Source organism: Chenopodium quinoa, unplaced genomic scaffold, assembly GCF_001683475.1.
Source record: "Chenopodium quinoa cultivar QQ74 unplaced genomic scaffold, ASM168347v1, whole genome shotgun sequence".
Classification (NCBI taxonomy): domain Eukaryota; kingdom Viridiplantae; phylum Streptophyta; class Magnoliopsida; order Caryophyllales; family Amaranthaceae; genus Chenopodium; species Chenopodium quinoa.
This window is the reverse complement of record NW_018742484.1, coordinates 3,631,320-3,655,663: the sequence shown is the minus strand read 5'-3', so window position 1 is coordinate 3,655,663 and position 24,344 is coordinate 3,631,320. Positions and strand designations below refer to the sequence as shown.

Genomic DNA, 24,344 nt, shown 5'->3' with positions numbered 1-24,344 from the left:
ATTGTGACAGTCAAAGTGCTTTTCACATTTCCAGGAACCCAGTTTTCCAAGAGAGGATGAAGCGTATTAAGATCGATTGTCACTTTACAAGGGATAAGGTTCTTGAAGGTCTTTAGCAGCTGAGTTATTTGCCTACTTCTAGCTAGCTTGCTGATATTTTCACAAAAATTCTACCCTCAGCTTAATTTAATGATTTACTGTCCAAGCTTGGTATGGTTCACACCACCCTAAGCTTGAGAGGGGGGGTTAATGAGAGTAATGCTTAGCAGAAGGTCTAGAAGCTGCATAGCCTCGTCTAGTCAGCAACTTAGCCATGCTAGCATTTTTCTATTATGACAGATTCTTTAGTTTGTTACAAAAATACACAGTCAGCATTTTATTTTCTTTGATTGTAATAAGTGGTTGCAACCACTTTAGGACAGTAGTATTATAGGCTAGCTAGCAGTAGTTTTCATTCATTCATTAGATTCTTTCTCTCTCTATAGTTTACTTTCTCTCTATAAACTTGAGGACAAACCTCCATTAATGCTTTGATTAGTTTTAGTACCCGAGCTCGAACTCTAAGGGCAGAGCAATGAGGGAAGAAAATCTAGTGTACTGCTTCTTTGTTAATTCATAGATTGCTTGTTTTTGTGTGTTTTCTCAATAATCATTGTTTCGGATGAAAACAATAGGACCTATAGCAGGCTCTTTTCAAGGGAGAAGACTGGTCTCGGTCCAAGTGACTATTGGGACAAGGATTTCTTGCACAGCAAACACACGTAAACTAGCCTCGGGGGTGGTTGCCGAGGAAGGCCCCTCCGATGCTAAAGTCAGTTCAGTGTATTGAGAGTAAATGCTATGCAAGAGAATTAATTGCTTGAGGCTGATTGTGAATGACCGTAAATTAATACAATTGATGGCTTTTATACCTTTGCTCAATGAAGAGGCTTGGGCCCTTGAAGTCAGATGGGTTTGCCATGCTGATTGGGCTTGATTGACTTTAGCATGCTAGTGGAGAATTGAACCTTGCATTAGGCTTTTGTAATTTAATCATTTGGACCGGCCCAATTAGGGATGACTGAATAGGACCCAAATAACTTCCCCCCCCCCCCCCGACCCGATTCGGATGAAAGACGGGTCGGGTTTGGATTTTCCAGATAGAGGGAAACAAATGATTGAATTTTGAATTTGGAATTTAGATAGTTAATGATGCTTTAACTTTCATTAGGGAGAATAACTAAGGAAGGTAGAAGGTTTAGTGGGTAGTTAATCTAAGGACGTGTTTAACGGTTGTGTTTAAGTGGAATTTAGTGGGGTTATGGCGATTAAATACTCTTGGAATTCTTGATTCTAGCACACTTATATAAACTGCCCTTACCACTATTTTCCGGTTCATTTCGCAAACACAAACTCACCGCAATTCGCAAATACCCTTGCAAACCCAATTTCAATTCTTCCTTATTCTCTGCGATTCCGAGCATTTACACTGAAATTTGTTGCCCCGTATCAATAGATCGGCAAATTTCGAGTTCTCTCTTTTTTCTCGATTTTTCGCTTTTTTGCAAAATTGGCCCGAGATTTGGGAAAAAGACCTATGGGGGTTGATGATGAGGAAGCCCCTCAGCAAAGTACTAGGCGCACTGAGCCATTAGGGTGAATGCCAGGCTTAAGCAATAACACCTCTCTTCCGTGACGAGAGGATACAGATTCTTCCGGGGAACCCCCCATTGCTACGATACCACTAAATTCGGTGTTGTATCGAGGTTGGGAGGAGGCCAGCACCTCCGCCAGTGGCTCAGCGCATGGGCCTCGGCGCCTGCCTGCTTGGGATGAGGAATGGGATGCCCCGTCCGAGAACAATGGTTTGGTAAATGCTGCCCCCTATGACTGGGGGGTCAAAGGGGATGCCCTCCATCATTTTGCCGAGCAAATCGAATTATTCTACGGCATTATGGAGGAAGACGGGTATTGGTGTCAAATGCCCGTTGCCGAGGATATAATTCATAGACCCCCGCCTGGTTACATCGGCGTGTATACCAGGAAGCTTCAATCTAGCCTTAGATTTCCATTGCACCCATTTGTTGTACAAATATTGAATGGGTATAACATTTCTTTGTGTCAACTGACCCCAGTCAGTATCCGAAGAGTTATGACATTTTTGTGGGTCTGTCTTTTTTACGGCTTTGATCCGAGTCTGAGCGTGTTTTGAAAATTACATAAGCTGATGCCAAATCAGCAGTCTGATGAACGCCACGGCCTGGTTGGTGGAGAATTGAAACCCAAAGGCGTTTCCTAATCACCTGGCCAAATGACACCTCTGACAAGGACTGAAGGGGACAGTGGATATGGATTTGGGCCCCAGCCGAAGAAGGGCACCCGAACTATTTTGGTGGGCCGAGGCATTTGAGAAGGCTTAATCCTAAGATGAGCATCCTCGGCCCTAATGAATTCACAGCCGAAGAGAAGGAGTTGATGACTCTCTTCGGAAAGAAGAAGAACCCATGGGGGACTGGCCGATAGGTTTATGTGCCAGAGACCTGGCTCCCTTACTACAATTATATCTTCAAGGAGAAGATATTAGCTGTTGTCAGCCTCAACCGAAAATATCAAGATGGTAAGAAGCTCGGCTAGGGCCGAAAGCCTTTACTTGTCTTTTTTACTTATTTTTCTCCTTGCTTATTTTCCTTTTCATGCAGAATAACCTTTTTCTTTCGGTTTTTCAGTGCTGCACGAGGGAAACTGTGGCTTGGAGTATAGGAGGCTTGGAATTAGCGCTTCTCGGCAAGTGACGAGGAACGCTCCTGTTATTATTTTTCCTTCGGCCACGGCCCCATCATTGCATCCATCACAGCTTAAAATAGTTAAGCCAGCTGAGTAGTCCAAGCAGAAGCCTTGGTATTTGAAGAGGGACCCCTTTTTCTCTTAGGCCCCGAGGAATAAGCAGTTGTTACTGCTGCCGCTGTTGATGCTAGAGTCCTTACTGTTGGCTCCGGGCAGAACACTGAGCAAGCAACACCTGTTGCTGAGCCCTACGTCCTAAGCGCTGAAGATAAATTGTTGTTGAAGTCTTCAATAAGCTTTTAATGCTTCCTCAGCTTTCATTTACTCCTAGCTTTTGTTCTTTTTACTTAGTATCAAACTTCAGCTGCCTCACTCCTTCTTCCCATACCTTTCATCTTGCGAAAATTGTCCAAGTAATAAGATTCGGCTTTATGTATTTTTTTTTAATGATACTGATGATATTGATATCACCCCTTTCCCCCCTTGTTTCTTCTACTGCAGTCTGACGAAGAAGAAGAAAACAAGAAGGATCCTGAAAAATTTAAGTCATCTTCTTCGGACGAATCTTCAGAAGAAGACATGGCAGCCCCGAGGAGGAGGAGGTTGAGAAGAGTTGTTGTAAACCCAGGAGAATTCCCGGTTTCTGAGCCTGCTGCCAAGAGACCTCGGCTCGCTGAGAGCCAGGCCGAGGCGGCCAAGGAAAAGACTCCTCCTCCTCCCGAGGATCAGGTGGAAGAAGTACAGCAGAGGACTCTTACTGTCCTATCACAGTCTCCTCGGCACGTTGCTGAGCACTTTGCTGCCGAGGTTCAGAAAGAGGTTGATGCCTTCATCGTGCAGCCCGTCAAGGATGACGATGTACAAATTTTGCCGGGGAAACCCGATGATTTTAAGGAGGTTGATGAAAGAGTTGATGATCCCAAAACTTCTGATATTCCATCATCTGCTCGGAACTCTTTCTGTCTGCGATTATGGGGTTTGAGTCCACCCTATTGGGGCCAGTTCCGAAAGCTGTGAGGAACAACATGCTGTCTCACCAAAACTCAGCTACTGAGTTTTTTGGTGATCTGTCTGGCCTTTCAGACCTGGAGAAGGCTAAGGTCTGGTCTTATCGGGCAGCTGCTGGAGCGTCCGAACCATTTGTGAGGGTGCCAGACCCCGTAGTCGAAACTTACAAGCTGCTAATGCGGGTAGCCTTTACTTAAATCTTTTCAGTTTTAAGTGTCTTTGCTTCCCCGTTTTTTTTTTTGTTAAGCTTGCATTCTTCTAATTTTGTTGTTTTTCTCAAATTTTTGCTAAGTCTTTTTCCTCAGTTGACTTGTCTTTTCTGAACTTCGCAGGCCGTTCACAACCACGTCATCACAGTTGGTTTGAACGAAGAGCTGAAAATAAAGCTGAGGAGGCTGATTGCCTAGCTCGGCTGGCAGAACTGAAAAGCAAAAAGGCAGAAGAAGAGTCTTCTGCTAGCCAGTCTCAGATGAAAGAGATGGAAACTGCACTCCAAGACTTCTGCCGAGGGATTGAGCAAACCATTTTCCCTAGATTCCGAGGGCCAGGCCTTGATCTAGGAGTATGGTGCTTGATCCAGGAGGCAAAGACCCGGCAAATGCTCGCCGAGAGCTTAAAACGGAGCAAGTTGATCATGAGGTTGAGATTCAGCGACTTATCAACCAGTTGGATGCCAAGGATTCTGATATGTCTGCCATGAGGACTGAACTGCAAGGGGTGAAGATCCAGCTAAAGGTCCAGACTAATGAAGCTTCTAAAGCTAAGGCAGATCTCGAGACTACGCAGAACTTGCTGAAGGTCCAGATCTATACCTAAGAGCAATATAAGGAAGGTTTTGATAACGGATTCAATGTTGCTCGGCGTCTGGCCTTCCATGCTAATCCAAACATCAACTGGGACTTGGTCGAAGAATGGGCAGCAGTTCCCTACCATGCCAACTTGCTTGCAGCTCACCCAGCTAAAGATGCCTACCTTGCTCGCCTCACTGCAGATGAAGCTGGAGAAGATGAGGAGGAAGAGGAAGAGGCTGCGACAAAAGAGAATGATGCTGCTTCTTCTTCTGCTACTGAGATTCCAAAGGCTCCCAACTCTGATCCAGCCAATGCCGAAGCATAGGGACTCATGTAGTCGTCTGCAGAATCTTGCGGGTCTACATGCTCTTGATTGATTTAATGCCGCAACTGCTTTTTGCCTTATCTTGTGCTTCAGCTAGCCTTGCTTTGTACAAACTTATTTTTGTTTATGTACATCTTTCGACAGCTGTGTTTTCTGCTTGTGGGCGGCTGGAGATTTAGGATATCTTTGTATTTGACATTTGAAATCCTCATTTTTAATATATTTGATGTTCTTCTCAGCTTTGCTTTTTTCCAGTGCCTATTTTTCTAATTTATGTACTTAGTTGTTTTTCTGAATTTCTTCAAAATTTGTCTAAGTGTAGAACCTCGGCATGGAGACATTCTTGGCTGAGAACTTCTTTATTTGTTGAGAGTGAACTGCTTTTGCTTGTATTCCTTTTACCTTGCTCTTTTATCTCAGATTTTTCAACTTGTGAAAATTTTTCCAAGTACTAAGCCTTGGCTAGGAACTTGCTAAATGAGTGCCTCTTTCCCCCCTTAGAAATCTGAAGATGAAGTCTTCAGGTTTCTAAGGTAATTTCTTTGACTCCTTGGGCACAGCCGAGAACTTTGCCTTGGTGAAGTTTTTGCAATAATCCAGATTTTGAAGTTTCTGCTCATCTTTCTTTTCTCTTCTATTTTGTTTTCAAAAGGTCTGATTTCTTGCTCAAGAGCCGTAGACTCTGAGAGCAATACTCTTGTGACCCTTTTAATTCATCCAAGGGAACAACTATCCGAAGCACAATTCCTAGGCAATGATCTATCCGAAGTACAATGCTTCACTTAAGCAATACTTCGGAAATGCAACCTTCACCTGGAACTGATTCATCCGAAGTAGAGGGCCTCATTAGGAAATACTTTGGGGCTTTATCAGTTCTTATTTTTTAGGCAATGTTTCCGATGCGCCTATGGCCTCTTTTACCAAAGAAACTGATTCGTCCGGAGTATAAGGCCTCATTAGGAAATACTTCGGGATTTAATCATGTATCCTCGTCTCAGCAGGCTTTGCGGCTTGCCGAAGTACAATGCCTCATTAGGAAATACTTCGGACAACACCATACAAAAACCTTGAATTTGTAAAAACCATGGAAAATGGAAAAAATAGAAACTTGCTGAATTTGAACAAATGGTGGCTCAAAGGCCTTTCATTAGTGTAAAAAGTGTACCTACATAGATTGTTCTTCCCCCAAAGGGCTTTACACATGATATCTTTTAAGTACATCGGCATTCTAGTGATTTTTCAGCTCAGTACCATCTAACTGCCGAAGTCGGTACGTGCCTGGTTGAACCTCATTATATATCATAGGGTCCCTCCTAAGTGGCTGAGAGTTTCCCATGAATGCGGCCTTTTTGCACAGCAATAACATTCCGAAGAACAAGATCCCCAATTTTGAGAAGTCTTGCACGAACTCATCCCGGTTGTACAATTTGCTGATTCTCTGCTTGTATGCATCCATTTTATCTCGATCTGAATCTCTGATCTTGTCTAAGAAGTCAAGGGACTCTTTCAAGAGTTGTTCATTTTCTTCGGTTGAGAAGAGATTCACTCGTAGACTTTCTGAGCCCATTTCCACTGGAAGGACAGCTTCAGATCCATACACAAGCTCGAAAGGTGAATATCCCGTTGCTTCTTTTTCGGTTGTCCGAAGTGACCAGAGGGTTCCTAGAAGTTCCCCTATCCACTTGGAATTTTGATCTTCAACTCTCTTCTTGAGAGCGTTAAGGATTTGTTTATTTGCAGCTTCGGCTTGACCGTTACTTTGCGGATTACACACCGCAGAATATGCCAGTTTAATGCCGAACTGATCTGTGTGCCGCTTCAGCGGCAGATTATCAAATTGCCTTCCATGATCAAAGATAAATACTCTCGGAATCCCGAAGTGAGTTATGATGTTCTGCCAAATGAATTTCCTGACTGTTTGCTCTGTAATGTTTGAAGCTGCTTCGGCCTCGATCCATTTGGTGAAATAGTCTATTCCGACTATTAGCCATCTTTTTTTATATGGAGCATCAGGGGATGGTCCCAAAATATCCAATCCCCATTGAGCAAATGGGAGGGGATTTAGGATTGGCTGAAGATCTCGCAATGGCCAATGGATGACTGGTGCGAACTTTTGACATTTCTCGCATTTTCTGACCAGCTCCTTTGCATCTATGATCATGGGTCGCCAAAATTATCTAGCCCTTAGCGCTTTATGGGCTAAGGCTCTTCCCCCTATGTGGCTTCTGCTGATGTCGAGGTGGATTTCTCGAAGAATGTAGTCAGCATCTGTTAGACCCACGCATTTCAGTAGCGGGGCTGAAAAGGACTTTTTCAGAAGCTCTCCTCTGAAGACTATGAATCTTGAGCTGATTCTTTTTATCTTAAAGGCTAAGTTTCTGTCCTCAAAAAGTTATCCCCGAACTTTGTAAGCTAGGATGGGGTCCATCCAGCTCGACTCGTGTGCGACACGGCAAACCTCAGGTTCTTGGTCCACACTTCTTTCTCGGCGCACTTCCACATATACAGATTGGTTCAACTCCTTGAATGTCGTGAATGAGGGGTCTCCCCATGATCACATTATACACAGATGGGACATCCATGACCAAGAATTCGGCCATGATGCTTCGTGCTGCTCGGCCTTTGCCGATGGTGATAGGAAGAAGGATCTTCCCATCAGGATATGATGGAGAGTCGTTGAATCCGGATACCGGGTAGGGTACCAGAGTTAGGTGCTTGGCCTACAATCTCAGCTGGTCGAATGCTCCCCAAAAGAGGATATTTGCCCCGCTACCGCCGTCAATGAGGGATCACCAGACGTTGCGATTTGCAATGCCCATTACGATCACTAATGGGTCATCATAGGGGTACACCACCCCCTCGCAGTCTTCGGCTGTGAATAGAATGTTCGGCACCGGAGACTGAGGTGCTCGAAACTCAGCATGATTTACTTGATTGGTTAGACCCCTCAAGTGGCGTTTCATTGCACTCTGAGAAGTTCCTCCGAAAATGGCAAGAATGTCAAGGTTGTCCTTATCCTGTTGCTTGTCTTTTTTCCAGAGAAAGTCCAGATCTTGCCGAGAATCATTCTCGGCTTTTTCTCCTCGCGGCGATCCGCAAGGTATTTTTTCAGATAGCCCTTTCGAACCAGATCTTGTCAAGGAACTTTCCAGCTTGCAAGCCATTCCGTAGTGAAAATACGGCAAGGCCCTGATCCAGACTTGTAATTCTGGATAACTCGTTGCTGAAGCGAGTCAGATAGTCTTGGAGGCTTTCATCCTCCACTTGCTGCAGGCTCATCAACTCTGCAGTTGTCTTCTCTCGGCGATTTGCCGTAGAAAACTTGCTCTTGAATTTGTTGGAAAGGTCTTTCCAACCGATTATAGAGCCTTCTTTCACTCCCTTGGTGATCCACGATTTGCAACACCTTTGAGAGTAGTTGGAAAATACTTACACCAGGTAGCCTCGGACCTGGGGTTAAGATACATGCGCCCCTCGTAAGAGGCAATGTGATCCTTCGGGTTCGAAGTACCGTCATAAGTTATGTGCGACGGTATTTTCACCGTCGGCACATGCTCTTCCAATATCCAACTTTGGAAGGGCGAACTTGTAGGGACCATTACGGCCTTCCCTTTCTATTTGGCCGAAGAGACCTCGCTTCTCCCTCTTAGAGAGGTGGAAGTGGTTTTCGTCCCTGGCCGAGACAATTCGGGGTACGGCCTGGTTCCTTCTGGGAAGGTGAGACGGCTACGCACGTCTACCTCCCTCAAGCCTAAGCGTTCATGGACACTTTGGCGAGCAGGCTCTTTCCACGCAAAGGTGGTATTGCTACTTCGGAAGCTCATGGAGTCCCGGGTCTCGGAACGGTGAAAGAAATGAGGGTTCTTTTTCCTTTCCCGCTCGGTCCTCCAAGTGTCCTCTTGCCACTTATCCCCAAGCTCCTTATAGGATGGAACTTGTCCATCCTCCTCTTGAACGATTCTCCTTCTCATGTGTCTCGGCAGAAGAGGTGAAGACTTGTGGGGCGTTAATGGGAGTTGTCCTCCTTGGGCTTTGAGGAACTCCATACAGACCGCTACAGCCCTTGTCACTTCCTCCGTAGAGGGCCCCGATGGAGGGTTTCTTTAGGCTTGGACCGAGAGTGTAGACTCTGCGGTGGAGGACCCTTCGCATTGGACCTACTCGGCCAAGACGAACTTGTCGGCTGGCGAGTATATATGGTTGGATGGAGAGTCCCCTGAAGCTTCCCTTTCCAGAGAACGGGGAGCTTTTGAAGTAGAAGAAGCTGGTTCTGGTGATGGTGAGATCGGTCGATGTTCCCTCACCGTAATCGGATCTCTGTCCCTCTTTGAAGAGGTGGGACCATTCTTCTTAGCACTCTTGGTGCTCTTGCCACTCTTAGTCATGCTTTTACTAAGAGTGATTGATTTTTTGTATCGTCCCCACAGACGGCGCCAAATTGTTTCGAATAAAAACAATAGGACCTATAGCAGGCCCTTCTCAAGGGAGAAGACTGATCTCAGTCCAAGTGACGATTGGGCCGAGGATATCCTGCACAGCAAACACACGTAAACTAGCCTCGGGGGTGGTTGCCGAGGAAGGCCCCTTCGATGCTAAAGTCAGTTCAGTGTATTGAGAGTAAATGCTATGTAAGAGAATTAATTGCTTAAGACTGATTGTGAATGACCGTAAATTAATACAATTGATGTCTTATATACCTTTGCTCAATGAAGAGGCTTGGGCCCTTGAAGTCAGATGGGCTTGCCATGCAAACTGGGCCTGATTGACTTTAGCATGCTTCCGGAGAATTGAACATTGCATTAGGCTTTTGTAATTTAATCATTTGGACCGGCCTAATTAGGGATAACTGAATTGAACCCAAACAATCATCATTCATCACTAACATATATACTACATTTAAAAGAAATGTTAAAAACTAATCCAATTCAATGTATCCCGACTTAATTTGAAGTGGCAAAGTGATTCAATCTATATATAGCTGAGTTATTAAGCGATTAAGACTTATTATCGTCCATATGCTTTTAATTAAGATCATTTTAACGGTGTATTTTAACTCCTAACATATTGCTGCTGGAATCTTCATAGCCACATTCTTATCTCTTTTTCATCATTTCAACTTTCTACTTCAACAAGATATGTAGAACAAAAGAAAGCATAATTTAAATGCTCCATATGCAAACCAATTACGAGTACTTAATGAAAAACTTCCTCTATTTCTTAAATAATTTTTTTTGTTACCTTTACACTATTTATATACTCTTTTTTTTTTCAAGATGTATTTTGACACATTTTTTAGAGTGGACTCCATGAAAATTGTTAAAAGAAATCAAAATTTCACAATTACACTAGTTTTAATTAAAATTCCCTACATTTCTCTCCAAACCCAATATACACTAATTATAGGAGCACGACGTACGAGTAATAAATTAATAGATACTTGTTACTCAATTTCTATTAAAAATAAGATTATACAAAGAATAGCTCACTACCAAATTGCACCTTAACACACTCTCTATTACATTAGGGCCTTGTTTGATTGAGAAACAAATTCATAAGAAGTTCTAGGAAATGAATATATGCATACTTGTTTGGTTGACAATAATGTAGAAATTGGGACTTCCTAGGAAGTTCTACTTCCCACAAAATGGAGGAATTAACTTATCTAGTCCCCCCTAGGTAAGTGGAACTTCCTATGGGAAGTAGAAATTTCTACATCCAATCAAACAATTTTTGGGAATTCCTAGGAAGTACAATATCATAAGAATTGAGATTTCATGGAAATTTCTACTTTCTACATCCAATCAAACAAGACCTAGGTTGTAATACAATTATACAACTATTCATATATGGAAAAAAAAAAAATGTAATGCAACCATGTTTTATTTTTTTGTGTTTAGAAAGCCACAAAGAACGGGGTGAGAATCAATTCTAGGATCTCCTGAAATCGGGAGGGAAGCTCTAACCACTTGAGCTATCCCTATTTATACTATTACAAGAAGTTGCATGTGTTTTCTAAAAAAAAAATGCATATCGTTTAATTTTTTTTTGGATATCACATTGTTTCTGGTTTTGAAATTTGAGGAAATTTAGTGGCTATCCACATCACTTTTTTTTTTTTTTTTTTTTTTTGAGGAAAGCAATCCACATCACTTAGATGGTGAGTATCATATGTTGTTTGATAACGTTAGAAGACTGAACTTTAGAACTGTTGGGAGTCTTGTGACCAATAAAAAATCGTGGGCCACCTGGAAATTAAATTAAAATTTTGAGATGATAACAAGTGTTAAAAATAATCAAGTGTCAAGAGAAGCAGACAAAACAAAAGTCATGGGACTCATCACTCACAGCAGATGCAGCTATAACAACAAACTCATACCTACTGCTGCAAATTCATTCAAAGAAAACATAAACCAAAGTAGCTACAATAATGACCCAATACCTCCTCTGTAAGCCGAAACTTGAACAGCGCTTTCATTTTGGGTTAATTAGCCAAACCTGCACCATTCCGGTGAATCGGATAACATGACCTACATATACCTAGTGAAGCGACAAGATAAGACTCAAAGCATAGTCGCCAAGTGACTACATAGTCTATTTCACGTGGATAAATTTGAAGGATAAGGCTTTTCCTTCCAAATCATCTGCAACAAGAAGATAACATCCAATATACAAATGTAGTAGTAATAGGCCACACAGACTGTCAAAAAAAGATGGATACACAAAATCTCAATAGAAACTTGAATGATGGTATTGAAGTTTTACAAACAGGGGTTGCAGAAAAAGGGGAAAAAAATAGTGATAAAGAAAAAATTTCCTAAATAATTCAACTACTTACTCTTACTACCTCCGTTACAGATTAGTTGCAACTTTAGGGTATTATTTGTGAGACATAAAATATTCCAAAGTTGCAACTAATATGTAACAGAGGTAGTATAATCATTGCAATACAACATATACATGAATATAAAATACACTAAAAAAAAATTGACCCTAAATAACGAAATCCATTAATTTATAGCATAACTTGAAACTGGAACAATGGAACCTGCAAGAGAGAGAGGAAAACAAAAAGGAGGAATTCGCATTGCAAGGCCTATGGCAATATTATACCATCATTATTTACAGCCCAAAAGCATAAAATCAAGATGCAAAACCAATCAGGAGGGGATTTTGAATGGATACATCAGATGTACTGCTATAAAACAAGTTAGAGACACAAAATTTACACTTACAATTTGACAAACTCCCCACCAAAAAATGTCACATAATTTTACAATTGGATTTATCTTTTGATTTTTGATCTTGTCTCGGGGTCGATGATGACGATGTTGCTTTTGCACTACTTCGGGGAACCTAGAACACCATCATAATTCACTTGGTCATACACTAAAACAAACTACTTAAACATAACAAAAATTACATAAAAAAAAAAGAAAAAAAAAAACAAGACGATATAAACGTTAAAAATTTACAATCAAATGGTTATAAATTTTTAAATTATCAATAACAAGGAAATTCATCTTAAGCATGATACACATAATCTTTAATATGTTTAGTAAACCTGAATGGACATAATACCAACATTAAATATGATTCCATTTCACAGATTGGAAGCTCCAATTTCTATGTCATCAGTTACAAAATCAAAGAACTTCGAACAACACATAAAAGGGTTTTTTCTTTTCTCATTTTAAACAAATATAAGTCAAGACAATTTACATTCAATATTTTTCTCTACTCAAGAGAAATCCAAAATTTCAAAACAAAATAAATCCTACTATGAATCTCAATGATATACTTCCTCTATTCCACTTTAGTTAACATGTTTTTATTCATCATGTTTGCCAAAGCAAAAGTTCAATAATTTATATCTCTAATTATTAATAAGTAAAAATTATAAAAAGTTTGATATTATAAAAGTAAGCATTGAGACAATATTAACAAGATCCCACATAACTAGGTTTTATCATAACTACAAATAACAAAAGCGGGTCAAAATATTATATATGAAATAGTGTAAATTGTCAATTCCCTACTTTAGCATAATTGAAATAATCCCAGCTTCAAATATATTTTGTTAAAATGGTTCCAACCAAATTGACAACGGATCATGCCCTTATTTAGTACAAAACCCTGCATACATCCTAAAAAGTAGAATTTGCATGTTACAGACGATGCAACATACAAAACACTAAATATTAAGTTATTTAAAGATTAATAACATTATGAAGCCATGTGGAAAAGAACTTGCCACATATTCCATGGCCAATTGAGTTGGAACCATACATATATTAAAGTTGGGATTAATTTAAGATATGTTAGCAAATGAACCAAAAGTATGAACTATAAAAAACAATAATGTCTTTCTTGATTAACAGAATATTATTTATTCTCTTCTCTATCTTAACATTTCCTTCAAGAGTTAAGCCGAAATTTACACATCTTTAACTAGCCAACCCCATCATTGTGAATCAAAGCTCTGATGAAGATGTTGTATAACGACTGACTTGTACTAGAATTTCTCTTATTATAAAGATTCTAGAGGAACCCTTAGGTTCTCATTGGCTGCTAAACTAAAAGTTTGACATCATAAGGCTAGAAAGAAGGTACTAACATCTAATAATGCAGTGTGCAGCTACATTTACATTGCAGAGCCAGGAACACAGTTAACCGCTCCTTTGAGCACTAATATCAAAGATTAAACAGAGCAATCAGCTTCTTATTTTTCATTGTTATTAAATATCCCTCTCACCTGGGGACCTGTTATGAGCCTAGAACCGCCAGCACTAGAAGCTTGTTGTGGAGGATTCCGCTGCTGCTGCTGCTGCTCAAACTCCTGCTGTTGCAAAGCGATTGCCAATTGTAGATCGGAACTGTCAAGATGCACAGAAAAATATTATAAACCCCCCAAATGAAAAAGAAGGAAAATGTTTGACTAAAGCAACCAAACTATACCGAGCAAAACGAACAGTACAGCAAGAACAGAATGACTTATCAAATCATAGAGCACAAAAGGCTTTAGGAGAAACAAAAGGTTATTATTTAATTGGAATAATTACTTCATATTTGAGTCATTCGTTTTTGAATTATCAATGCTAGCCAGATAGTCCTGAGGAAAAAAAAAAAAAAAAAAAAAAAAAAAAAAGAATTAGCAACAGATATTACAAAATGACAAGTTCTTCAGGGAGAATTAAATCAAACATAAATGCATTCAAGCAAAGCTAGTTGACTCGAATGAAAGAGAATTGCATTAATATACACACACACACACATGCACTTTACCTACATTCCATTACCCCCCCCCCCTCCCCCCACGAAAAAAAAAAAAAAAAAAAGAACAGTAAAGAATTCAAATCATTTACATATTAAATCAAATAGGAGAGCAACATTGCCAGAAGTAAGACGTTTATCTCCAGCACCATTCAAATTTAGTTTCATCTAATTGGTTTTTTACAAGTATGTCCACAATGCAAGCTGGTTAAGGCTAACACAAATAGCAGGTATAAGCATATACACTTCAGGAAAGAATGTATGGTTCAGTTGTACACATGAGCACAGCACGACCAAGAGAAGAAAACATAGAGATAGATAATTCAAAGATAAAGGGGCATACAGCAGTATTAGCTACAGCATTCTGCTGATCCCATGTACCATTTGAACTGCTTTCCAGCCTAAATTCCTTGAAATTACTAGTCATGAATAGTGTATCTCCATTGATCTGCAGAGATTTGTTGACATGAACATAAGTTACACTATTAGGTTAAAAAAGAGAAATGAGGATGGGAGGGAGAGAGCGAGCAAAAGAAGCCATGTATATATTGACAATGAAAAGAAATGAGCAATTATTTCCTACTGCATAGTAGGATTTGCCTGCATTTGAAAAAAAATTATCACCTCTTGGCTCTTGGTAATCAAAGTCTCAAAGATAAGTAAATACATTAAGCAAACATATTAAAACACATGATAATTTAAAAATTATTTGAGCATCTCAGCCAGATATATAACAAAAAAAAGAAAAAGAAAAAAGGATGTGTCAAACATAGTTCCTATCACACATCATCTTTGCAACAAGATACTCTGTCATGCAGACGCAGGGCCAACAGCTCATCATAGCAACAAGATAGTTTGTCATGTATACATGATACCAACAGCATTTATCATTTTTATCTTTCAAATCTTTCATATGATTGGAAATCCAGGGGATAGCATTGGTTGACTGCAAAGGAAGGGGATTCTTTCGCAGATCAAATACCTAATATATCTTAGTTTTCCTCTGCTACTTACTAAACAGCTGTAAATTAAATAGTAGCAACTAATTACCCTTCACATCTAATGAGTAGTGCTTTGGCTGAAACAGCATTACAGCAATAAGCAATATCATACATATGGCTGGCACACTCAAACCCCAACTCACAACTCACAGCCTTAAGCACTTTATAATCAGCATACTATGATTGCAAAGCTTGTGCCTCACAAGGGTCTTCTCCCCTACTAATCATACCAAGGGGGATAATACTGCTGAAATAGAACTAAAAATTGGGGCAAATAAATAGTGTTGCATATTGTGCCCATCTTCATGAATTTAAAAATAAAAAAATAAAAATTAGTCTATCATTTTCCTCCATAATCGGATTAACTTAACCAAACTAAACTAAAATGATACCAAAAACTAATTAAACCATATTTGACCCATACTGAAATTGACCCAAACCACACCAAAACAACCCAGTAATACAACTAATTATGATAGATTTTTCATAAGAATTACATTTTCAGTAGACCCGAATAAGAGCTGAACTAACTAGGCCCAGTTTGAGTTAAAGCCAAACCGAATGACTTGAATATAAAAAAAAATGGATACCACCACCGACAAATCAGAAAACCAGGTTTATCCCCAATTTGTCCAAGGCCTAAATGACTAAAAGAACATGTATTTTATTGATGACCACGATTAAATAATAATTCCTTTAGTCTTTTATTTATTATTATTATTGCATCATTATGTGGTTCACATTTGAAAATGCACAGCTTATACCAATAATATCTTAAAATAAAAGGTTAACATTATGAGAGAATATATATCAAACTTTACATTTATATCAGAAAAGATGGCTAAGGAGGAGTATATGAATAGAGTAAGAGTCTAAGTGAAACAATAGAAACAGAGAAAGCAATAAGAAAAATAAAATAAAAAATTACAGATAAATAGATAATCATCAGAATAGAAACAATCTGTTACCTCATTCAACTTTTCCCATACTAAGTCAGGCTGATTCATGTATCCTTGATCTGTGGCTAAAAGATAGAGTTCACCATCCAGCTGCAACAAGCAACAGAATAATGAAATTATCCGACAATGAAAAGCCAAGGACAAATAAGCAAAATTCACACTATGTGAAGAAATACATATATACACAAACCTTAAACATTGTGCTGAAGTGATTATTTCGGAAAAAAACACAAAGCTTATGGTCATCGAGACCTGCTTGCAAGCAAAATAAGCTGTACAAAAAAACAAAACAAGCTGGCATAAGGAAAAAAGTAACTTTACTCTAAAAGAACAGGAGCAAATCAACAATTAAAACATGCATTATACCCATAAAAAGTCAACTGGCTGGCATTGCCTTTCAAGAAGTTGTCAATAAGTTCCCCTGAAATGGAGAGAAAATATAATTACAACTTTACAAGTGGAAAAAAAATAGCCTTATGTATAGTATCAGCATGGAAATTCAAAATTAAAATTATAAATCAGAAAATCACTAAATTCAAATTACATGTACCCTGTCTAAGTGATATTCCATGCTTGGGACTCACATCAGAGGCATCTTTAACTCCATTGTCAGCCTGTTCAGCCAAAACCACCTCACCTTCATAGACAGGTTCGTGATCTTCACAGAGTGTTTTTCCTGGATCCAGTATACACTCCTCCCCTTCATATATAGGTTCACTTCCATCAAGACTCGGCGTAAAGGATTCAACTGCTTCAATGCTGGGCATTGAGCCACTAGATGGCTCATAACCAGCATGACCTGCAATCTGACTAGAAGTTTGTTCTAAAGATAGTTTATGCAACCCCTCACTGACATCAATTACAGGAGTAGACAAGCTTTCAGCTTTTTGATCATTTACTGTATCTTTTGCTGGAGCAGGGTCACTGAGAATCGCTGTGTCAATCTTGCATTCTGCCAAATCATTTGACAAGGAAACTTCTCCAAGTGGAGCAGGAAATAATTGGTCATGATCTTTTTCACTATCATTAGTGAAGGAAAGTAAAAGAGCCTGCTCTTCAGATGAAAGTAATTTTCTGTCAAAATGACCATGCACATCATCACTGCCTGATACAGAAGGCTCTACATCTAATAGTCCACTGGTGCTATGTCCTTCAGATACATGAGCAGAATTCATAGGTGACTTGGACATATGCACATTCTCATCAAAAGATATTATTACATCTCCTGCAGGGACTGCTTCTATATTAGAAGGTAGATCAGCCTTCGATAATTTCAACACTTCTAACAGCTGTGCCTCTTCCTCAGCATCTCCTTTCCCAAATATTTGTTGATCAGAAGCAGAGCGTGGAGACTCGTCAAAAGATTTAGCCCTTGAAAGGCTAGGTGAAGGAACACCCAAGGCTGCAGTAGTTGCAGCCGCAAAATCAATGCAGTCTTCATCAGATTTATCCTTGCCCACATTCTCCATTTTCCATGTTTCCAAGGCAACAAGATCCCCCATAAGAGTGTTATAAGATTTTGATTCAATTGCTTCAGCAGTCTCATGATCCTAACACCCATAGATACACAGACATTATGCCAAAGGGAACAAGGAAGAAGTAACAGCAAAAAAAAAAATCATATTTGAATCTCAAATCTCATAAAGCATCATATAGCAACTATCGGATCATCAAATGTATATACTACACATTCCCTTAAGCAATATAAACAATAGTCTTAAAAAGACTAACATTAAAGCACAATTTATAGTGCTAGACCAAAAAAAAACAAAGGTATCACTTGAGAGTTTCTCAATAAAAATATAATAAAATAAAGATCCATGCAATTAAAAGATAGGCTGGTCAAGAAGTGGCAGCATTGCCTTATCTGCCCAAAAGGACATAACCTACATACAAGTTACAATAATATATGTGGCCTAGAGGCCATTTTTGCATGCACTAGTAGATAAGGGAAAGCGAATTAAGTGCAGTCTATGTTTCATAAAATTTCCATTCCCTTGCTCCAATTTTTCCCCCTTCTAGATGGGGTTAGGGGTCCCATCACTTAGGATTTTGTTGAAAAAATAAAAAAAACATAAGCACCGAAGTTCGAAACTAAAATTATACCCATGTTAAAGCACCAATAGAGGTGGCCAAAGAAATTTGGCCAACAGAGAGTCCAAAAATTGTCCTTCTAACTGATCAGCACTCTGATTGTAATTTGAGACCAAACATAACCATTTCTAGTTAATTCTCAAACACCCCTATGTTGTTTGTGAGAACACTATATCCACTTACACAATACAGGCATCTCCATGCTCGTAGAAAAAATTTGTTGACAGCAGTTTCTAATGAGCTTAAATACATGACCATCAGCTAGAAAACAGGCTTTAAACCAAATATTTGTGAGTTGAAACCCAATTCTACCAGAACCTAAACTAACTGAAAAATTCTTGGTTACAAAAGAAAGAGGGGGTGGCAGGGAGTAAAATCTGACACAAACCGGCCCAACCAACCCATATGGTTGGTACTATCAAGGCTTCCATGTAAACCAATCTGAGCACTAATAGTGGGATAAGAAAGTGGGGTGGCAAGTAGTGAAATTGGCAGCAAGTCTCAACCTCAATGGTCATTACCCAAGAATGGACATTGATTAAACATCCATGGCCAATTGGCCAGCCCCTATAGCCTGTTCACAAGCAATCATTGTGGATGAAGTGGCAAATGGCCTTTAGGTGAGCCAACAGCATGAGGTAGAGTTGTAGCATAGAACATCTGAGGGGTAGAGGCTGATCAAGGCAATTGGGGAATAGAAACAATAGCAGCCTCATGAGAAGGTGGTAAGTGGCAAGGAACAAGTTTAATGAGAAGGCGGTAAGTGGCAAGGAACAAGCCTAATGAGTAAGAGGTGAGGGGTGAAGAAGGCTAAAAGAGAAATTAGAATCTAAACTCTTTATTTAATAGCTTACATGACCTTGTATCTTGATTACCCTAAGATTATTCTCTTTCTGTGGTTTGAACAAATAACTCCTTAGATTAACACATTCATCACAAGTCATATTCATAGAAGCACCACAACGAAAGCAAAACAACATATAAGTCATTGCCAGTATTAGACTAACACTATGCCCTTAAAAATCAGCCATGCATAAAATCTAAGGAGTATATATGAACAACTCTATATAACTCCTTAGCTTTTATTAGACTAACTCTATTTTCTAAAATTGACAACTCTATCCGGACAACTCAGAAATAGTATACATGGCTATCACTAATGGACCAACAAGTATTCTTAAAGACATAATTACAATACCAACTATACATATAAGAAAAGGGTATGTAAAATATCCACAATAAAAGAAGCATACCTGAGGATCAACTAACCAACCATGATATAATGGGATACCCAGAAGATCAAATATTGCACACTCTGGAGTAAACTCAAAAGCATCAATCCTGTGAAATGCAGGCTAGTTAAGTTAATGAAAAATTAGAGAGGACCTAGGCATAAGAAAACCCAAGGATAAGCATTACCATGATAAACTTGAAAAAAGAATGAAAATCAGACCTATCGAATTTGACATTTACATCAATGCCAGTTGTAAGCCATGGCAGCAAGTTTATCGCATCAGAAATATTTTGTTGTTGGTTTTCAACATAACCTGCATCTTTATTCTGCAACCCATTGAATTAGTTATAACTACCAACAAACACGAAATGCAAAAGTGATTTTGACATCATACAGGCAAGATATTTACATTGTTATTGCTGTCTGAATCCAGCAATCTCTCAGCAACTAATGAAAGTAGCTTCTCCTGTGAAACTTCACTTACATCAGCACTCAAATTCAATTCATTCCTCAACAGAAGTACATTACCTACATAAGCCCGAAACACCTTATCAGTAAAATCAGGGCTTCTTCATACTTCAACGTAAAAATGCCATATACCAACATCTCCTCCTTAAAGATTACAGTGGCAGTTATATATCCCCGTTATTTTCCATAAATTTCAGTAAGTAACTATGTCCATATTATTTCAATAGAATACATTAATTAAGATTATTCACATTCAAGAGACAACTAAATTTTTTCCTATTCTAATATGAAAGTCAAAACCAATTTAAACATTGACATAATCATCAGTATTTTCTACATTAGAAAAACTCTGTCCAAATCAATACTCCAATGCTCAACTAAAAAGCGCCACAAACGTAAGCGAATCCTAATTTTACAAATTCTTCAATCAAATTACTTTGCCAGTTTTCTAACAAACATCAAGATCCTCACTCAATAGCCTAAACTCCGCCAATTTAAACATTGACATAATCATCAGTATTTTCCACATTAGAAAAACTGTCCACATCAATACTCCAATGCTCGACTAAAAAGCGCCACAGACGTAAGCGAATCCTAATTTTACAAATTCTTCAATCAAATTACTTTGTCAGTTTTCTAACAAACATCGGAGATTCTCACTCAATAGCCTAAACTCCGCCAATTCAAACTTACGACACAATTGACATCAGAAAACAAGCAATTCATACATTCACCACGCAAAATCAAGGAAAACGTCCTTATTACAAACTCAATCAACCGCGAAAATTCCTTAATTCAAAGCAAAACAACAACAAAACCTAATCACAAACACAGAAATCAACAATTCAAAACAACAAACAACTTCCAAAACAAGCATTTCAGATCAGAAAACAACTTTAGGTTTCCGGCGGAAAATCACACAAGTCTTCAACAAAATCGATTCAACAAATCCAATCCAATCAACAAACAAACAAAAACACAATCAAGAAAAACACGAAACCCTAGAAATAGAGGAGAGAGAAAGAGAAATAACAGATAGCGATGAGAGGACAAGGTCCATTGTCGTTTTGAAGAATAATAGGAGTAGAACGACCGAAGAAATTGATTGTCTTCGTTTTGTGAAGAACACTTTCAGAAGCAGTTTCATCTGAAGATTGTTGTTGTTCTTGAGATTGTGGTTGTTGTTGTTGCTGTTCTTCCGAAGAAGAAGCCATAGTCGACCTCTCTGGTGTTAGTTTAGGAGGAGAGAGAAAAAAGAGAGAAAGATGGTTGTAATGTTTTTGTTAGTAGTGGATTTTGAAAATGAGATTGAATTGAAATGAAATGTTCAAGTTTAAAGTGTTTTTCCGTGGTTAAAGTTTAGCTCTAAAATAAAACGAGTTTATAGTGTTTGTAGTACTTGCGGGTTTGTGTGAGAGAGTCCCGGGTAACAACCAGTTTTGGTACCTCTCTTCGAGTATTTGACCGATTATGAAATGGAGAGGGCACAAAAATGAATAAAATTACGCTATAATTTTATAATGGTGTAAATATCGAATTCATTTTAAGTTAGAGCTTGATTAAAAATTATTTAATTAGACAATTTTATAAAAGTTTAATAGACTGTTTAAAAATCATACTTAACCAAAGAAATAAGTCACAAACTTTGTAGTCTATATATAGTAAACTTATTTTATGTCATTATACTTCTATTCTAATATCAATAAATATATATATATATATATATATATATATCAATCCTTCCTTAGCAATTAAGCATTGACTATTAGGTTTGCTATTTGTATTTAGAAAATTGTATCCTTCCCAACTTGCCATTATCATTCATAAGTAGGGGTTAAAGTCTTGGTTGATACTAAAAAATGAGATTAATTTTGTTTGTAGCTCTCTCTACACCATAAAATAATACTTGAGAAAATTCAAGGTGTTGAAATATAAGAGGAAACTTGATACGAAATATTAATCAAAGAGGGGAAATGTTGAATAAACAGGTATAAAAATATTGATAAAATATTATTTCATTGTTGTATGTTTTTTCTTTAGGATAATAATTAATTTTAAAATTGTGAGTTTTTTAACAAGAGGTTACTTGACTATTTTTATAACAAATTGTAAACAAATACGCTTGGTGGAGAACTTACCTTACCTTTTTCTATGCTCTCAAGCGTTAATTAGTGTAGTTGAGCTAGCTGACCAGGCTTAAAAAATATAAACACGGCCTAATCACGTAGGGGTGAATGTGATGATATGCTGTCAACTTGTTATGCAAGGGTGCAACACTGATTTAGCCATCGGGCTGTCTAATACGGAGTAATAATTATTGGGCAATGGAGTACAAGCTTAGCTCCGTAGTGTCAGAGACCCAATTTAAGTACCAGTAATTAAGCGATTTTATGGGCTACATTTGTCAACTGGATGTGATGGGCCTTTGAATTTGCTTCATGTCCTCAATCAATCATGAAGGTCACAGTTTCTATGCCTGAAATTAGACGGCCTTGACAATAACTCATTCCTCTTTGAAAAAAAAAAAAAAAAAACAAATTCAAATAGAACTCTAATTTTCGATGTTGATTTATAATCATACTTTAGGTTGCATTTGGATATCTAGAATTCATTTCATATTGTTGAATCCAACTCTAGAATATCAATTTTTAGATTTCAACTAGATTAGGCTCGTGCGATGCACAAATTAAAAAAATTATTGGAATGAAATAACTTATTTATGCTATTTATTTTTCCGGACACTTATAAATTAGATCATAAAAACATATCTATCATAATAAATTACATAAGTAACAAAATATAAAAATGAAAGACGACCAATCTGATCTAATCAAACCATATGCATACGAATTTATATGTCATCTAAGAGTTCGAAATACAAATTAAAAATACTTGTAATTTAAATAAATAGAATCACCTTGGAAATACAAAACAATGAAAATATTTACTGACAACATTAGTTCATTTTTGTATAACAAACATCCATATTATTAGTACATGACTTCATAGTTAAGTTGCTTGCACAATCCTTAGAAGAAAAAAAAAATAAAAAAAAATAAAAAATAAAAAAAAAAAACTTAAAAAGATAAAAATAATATTTGTTTATTTATTTATTTATTGACACATTCAAAAGATTGAAATGAAAATGATTAAAAAAAATAATCAAAAATATATATGACATCATAAGTGTATTAGGCGGGAAATTTTTTTATGAGAAAACGACACGTATATAGTTTGGGGAGATGAAGATGTCAGCAATTTCCTGTTTTAGTAACAGTTAATAAATTCCAATTTCTATGTTTGGGAAATTTGAGAATTTTAAATTTAGAATTTCAAATTCCAAAAAACTATTTAGGAAAACATAGAATTTCAAAAATTGGGGAAAGGGAAATGAGCCCTAGGACTAGGAGAGAGAAAATTGGTTTTTACTTAAGGTGAGAATTTGAAATGACATTATTTGAAATGGCATTTGTAATTCATTAACTGGACTTAATCCTTTAAATGCTTGGATTTGGCCCAAATATAAATCCAAATTCTTGCATTACCCAAACAAGACATTTGGCCCAAATTAGAATTTATTACGGAGTAGTTTGTAAATGGACCATTAAAAGCATTTGACTTTTGACCTTTACAATAGTAAATTCTTCATTCGTAAAGTAGGGAGCAATACGAATTTACTATTACCAGTTTACCACTCTTGTAGTCTTGTATCTAATTATGAAATTAGGAGTGGTTGCTGTAGAAGTGATATAAAACAGATTGTTATTTGAATATGTAACTTAAATTTATGTAATATAGATACGTAGATACTCACATAATATGAACTTTGTAGAATGAGAAATAAAAAAAAGCAGTCATTAAGGCACTATGAGGCTTGCATATATACAGTTACACTCCAAAATTTCTTTATGTTTTCAACAACGTTAACAATGATCGTCTCAACTATTCTGGCAGTGTGAAAGCTAAAATAATACTTGCTCCGTTTTTTTTAGTTGACACCGTTACTTTTACACTATTCACACACTACATTTTGACTCGCTTTTGTGATTTATAGATACGATAAAACATAGTCATGTAATATTTTGCTTGAATCGTGTCAATGTATATTTTATTAATATCCACTATTTATAATTTTATAATGTTGAGAATTAGAGATATTAATCATGAAAAACATGCGTTGGCGAGTGTGATAATAGAAAGGTGTCAATTAAAAAAAACAGAAGAAGTATAGATTTATTGTTAGAGCTCACTAGTTTGATTCCCTAGTAATACTCCCTCTATCCCTATTTTTTTGCATCATTAAACTATGCATGGTCTTTGAGACGCATAATAAAACATTTATATCTTTATTTTCATATATGCAAAAATTATAAAAACGTGATATTAATAAAATATGCAATTAGACGAATCTAACAAGATCACTCATGACTA

The 24,344-nt window shown here is 37.7% G+C and overlaps 1 protein-coding gene across 2 annotated transcripts; it reads right to left on the bottom strand.

The window, feature by feature from the left end:
• Positions 1-11,942: 11,942 nt before the first annotated feature.
• Positions 11,943-21,312, bottom strand: LOC110719433 (ubiquitin carboxyl-terminal hydrolase MINDY-1-like). Of its 2 annotated transcripts, XM_021898379.1 has the most exons (12): positions 20,947-21,308; positions 19,855-19,973; positions 19,665-19,771; positions 19,465-19,552; positions 16,668-17,667; positions 16,484-16,538; positions 16,308-16,389; positions 16,127-16,207; positions 14,501-14,605; positions 13,947-13,996; positions 13,640-13,760; positions 11,943-12,240 (listed from the first exon to the last, which is right to left on the bottom strand). In XM_021898379.1, the coding sequence occupies exons 1-12, from the start codon at positions 21,125-21,127 to the stop codon at positions 12,148-12,150; spliced, it is 2,082 nt and encodes a 693-aa protein (XP_021754071.1). In that variant the 5' UTR covers positions 21,128-21,308; the 3' UTR covers positions 11,943-12,147. The 2 variants fall into 2 exon arrangements, 1 of the variants encoding a protein (XP_021754071.1); XR_002511096.1 differs by lacking the exon at positions 13,947-13,996 and having other exon boundaries at positions 20,947-21,312.
• Positions 21,313-24,344: the final 3,032 nt, after the last annotated feature.

Bases quoted from the DNA above. Each gene is read 5' to 3' on its own strand.
- LOC110719433 (XM_021898379.1), bottom strand. From the start codon at position 21,127: ATGGCTTCTTCTTCGGAAGAACAGCAACAACAACAACCACAATCTCAA. The intron at 17,668-19,464 runs GTATGCTTCTTT...TATGGGTGTTAG, and splicing joins GTTGGTTAGTTGATCCTCAG to GATCATGAGACTGCTGAAGC. The intron at 16,539-16,667 runs GTACATGTAATT...TCTCCATTTCAG, and splicing joins TGGAATATCACTTAGACAGG to GGGAACTTATTGACAACTTC.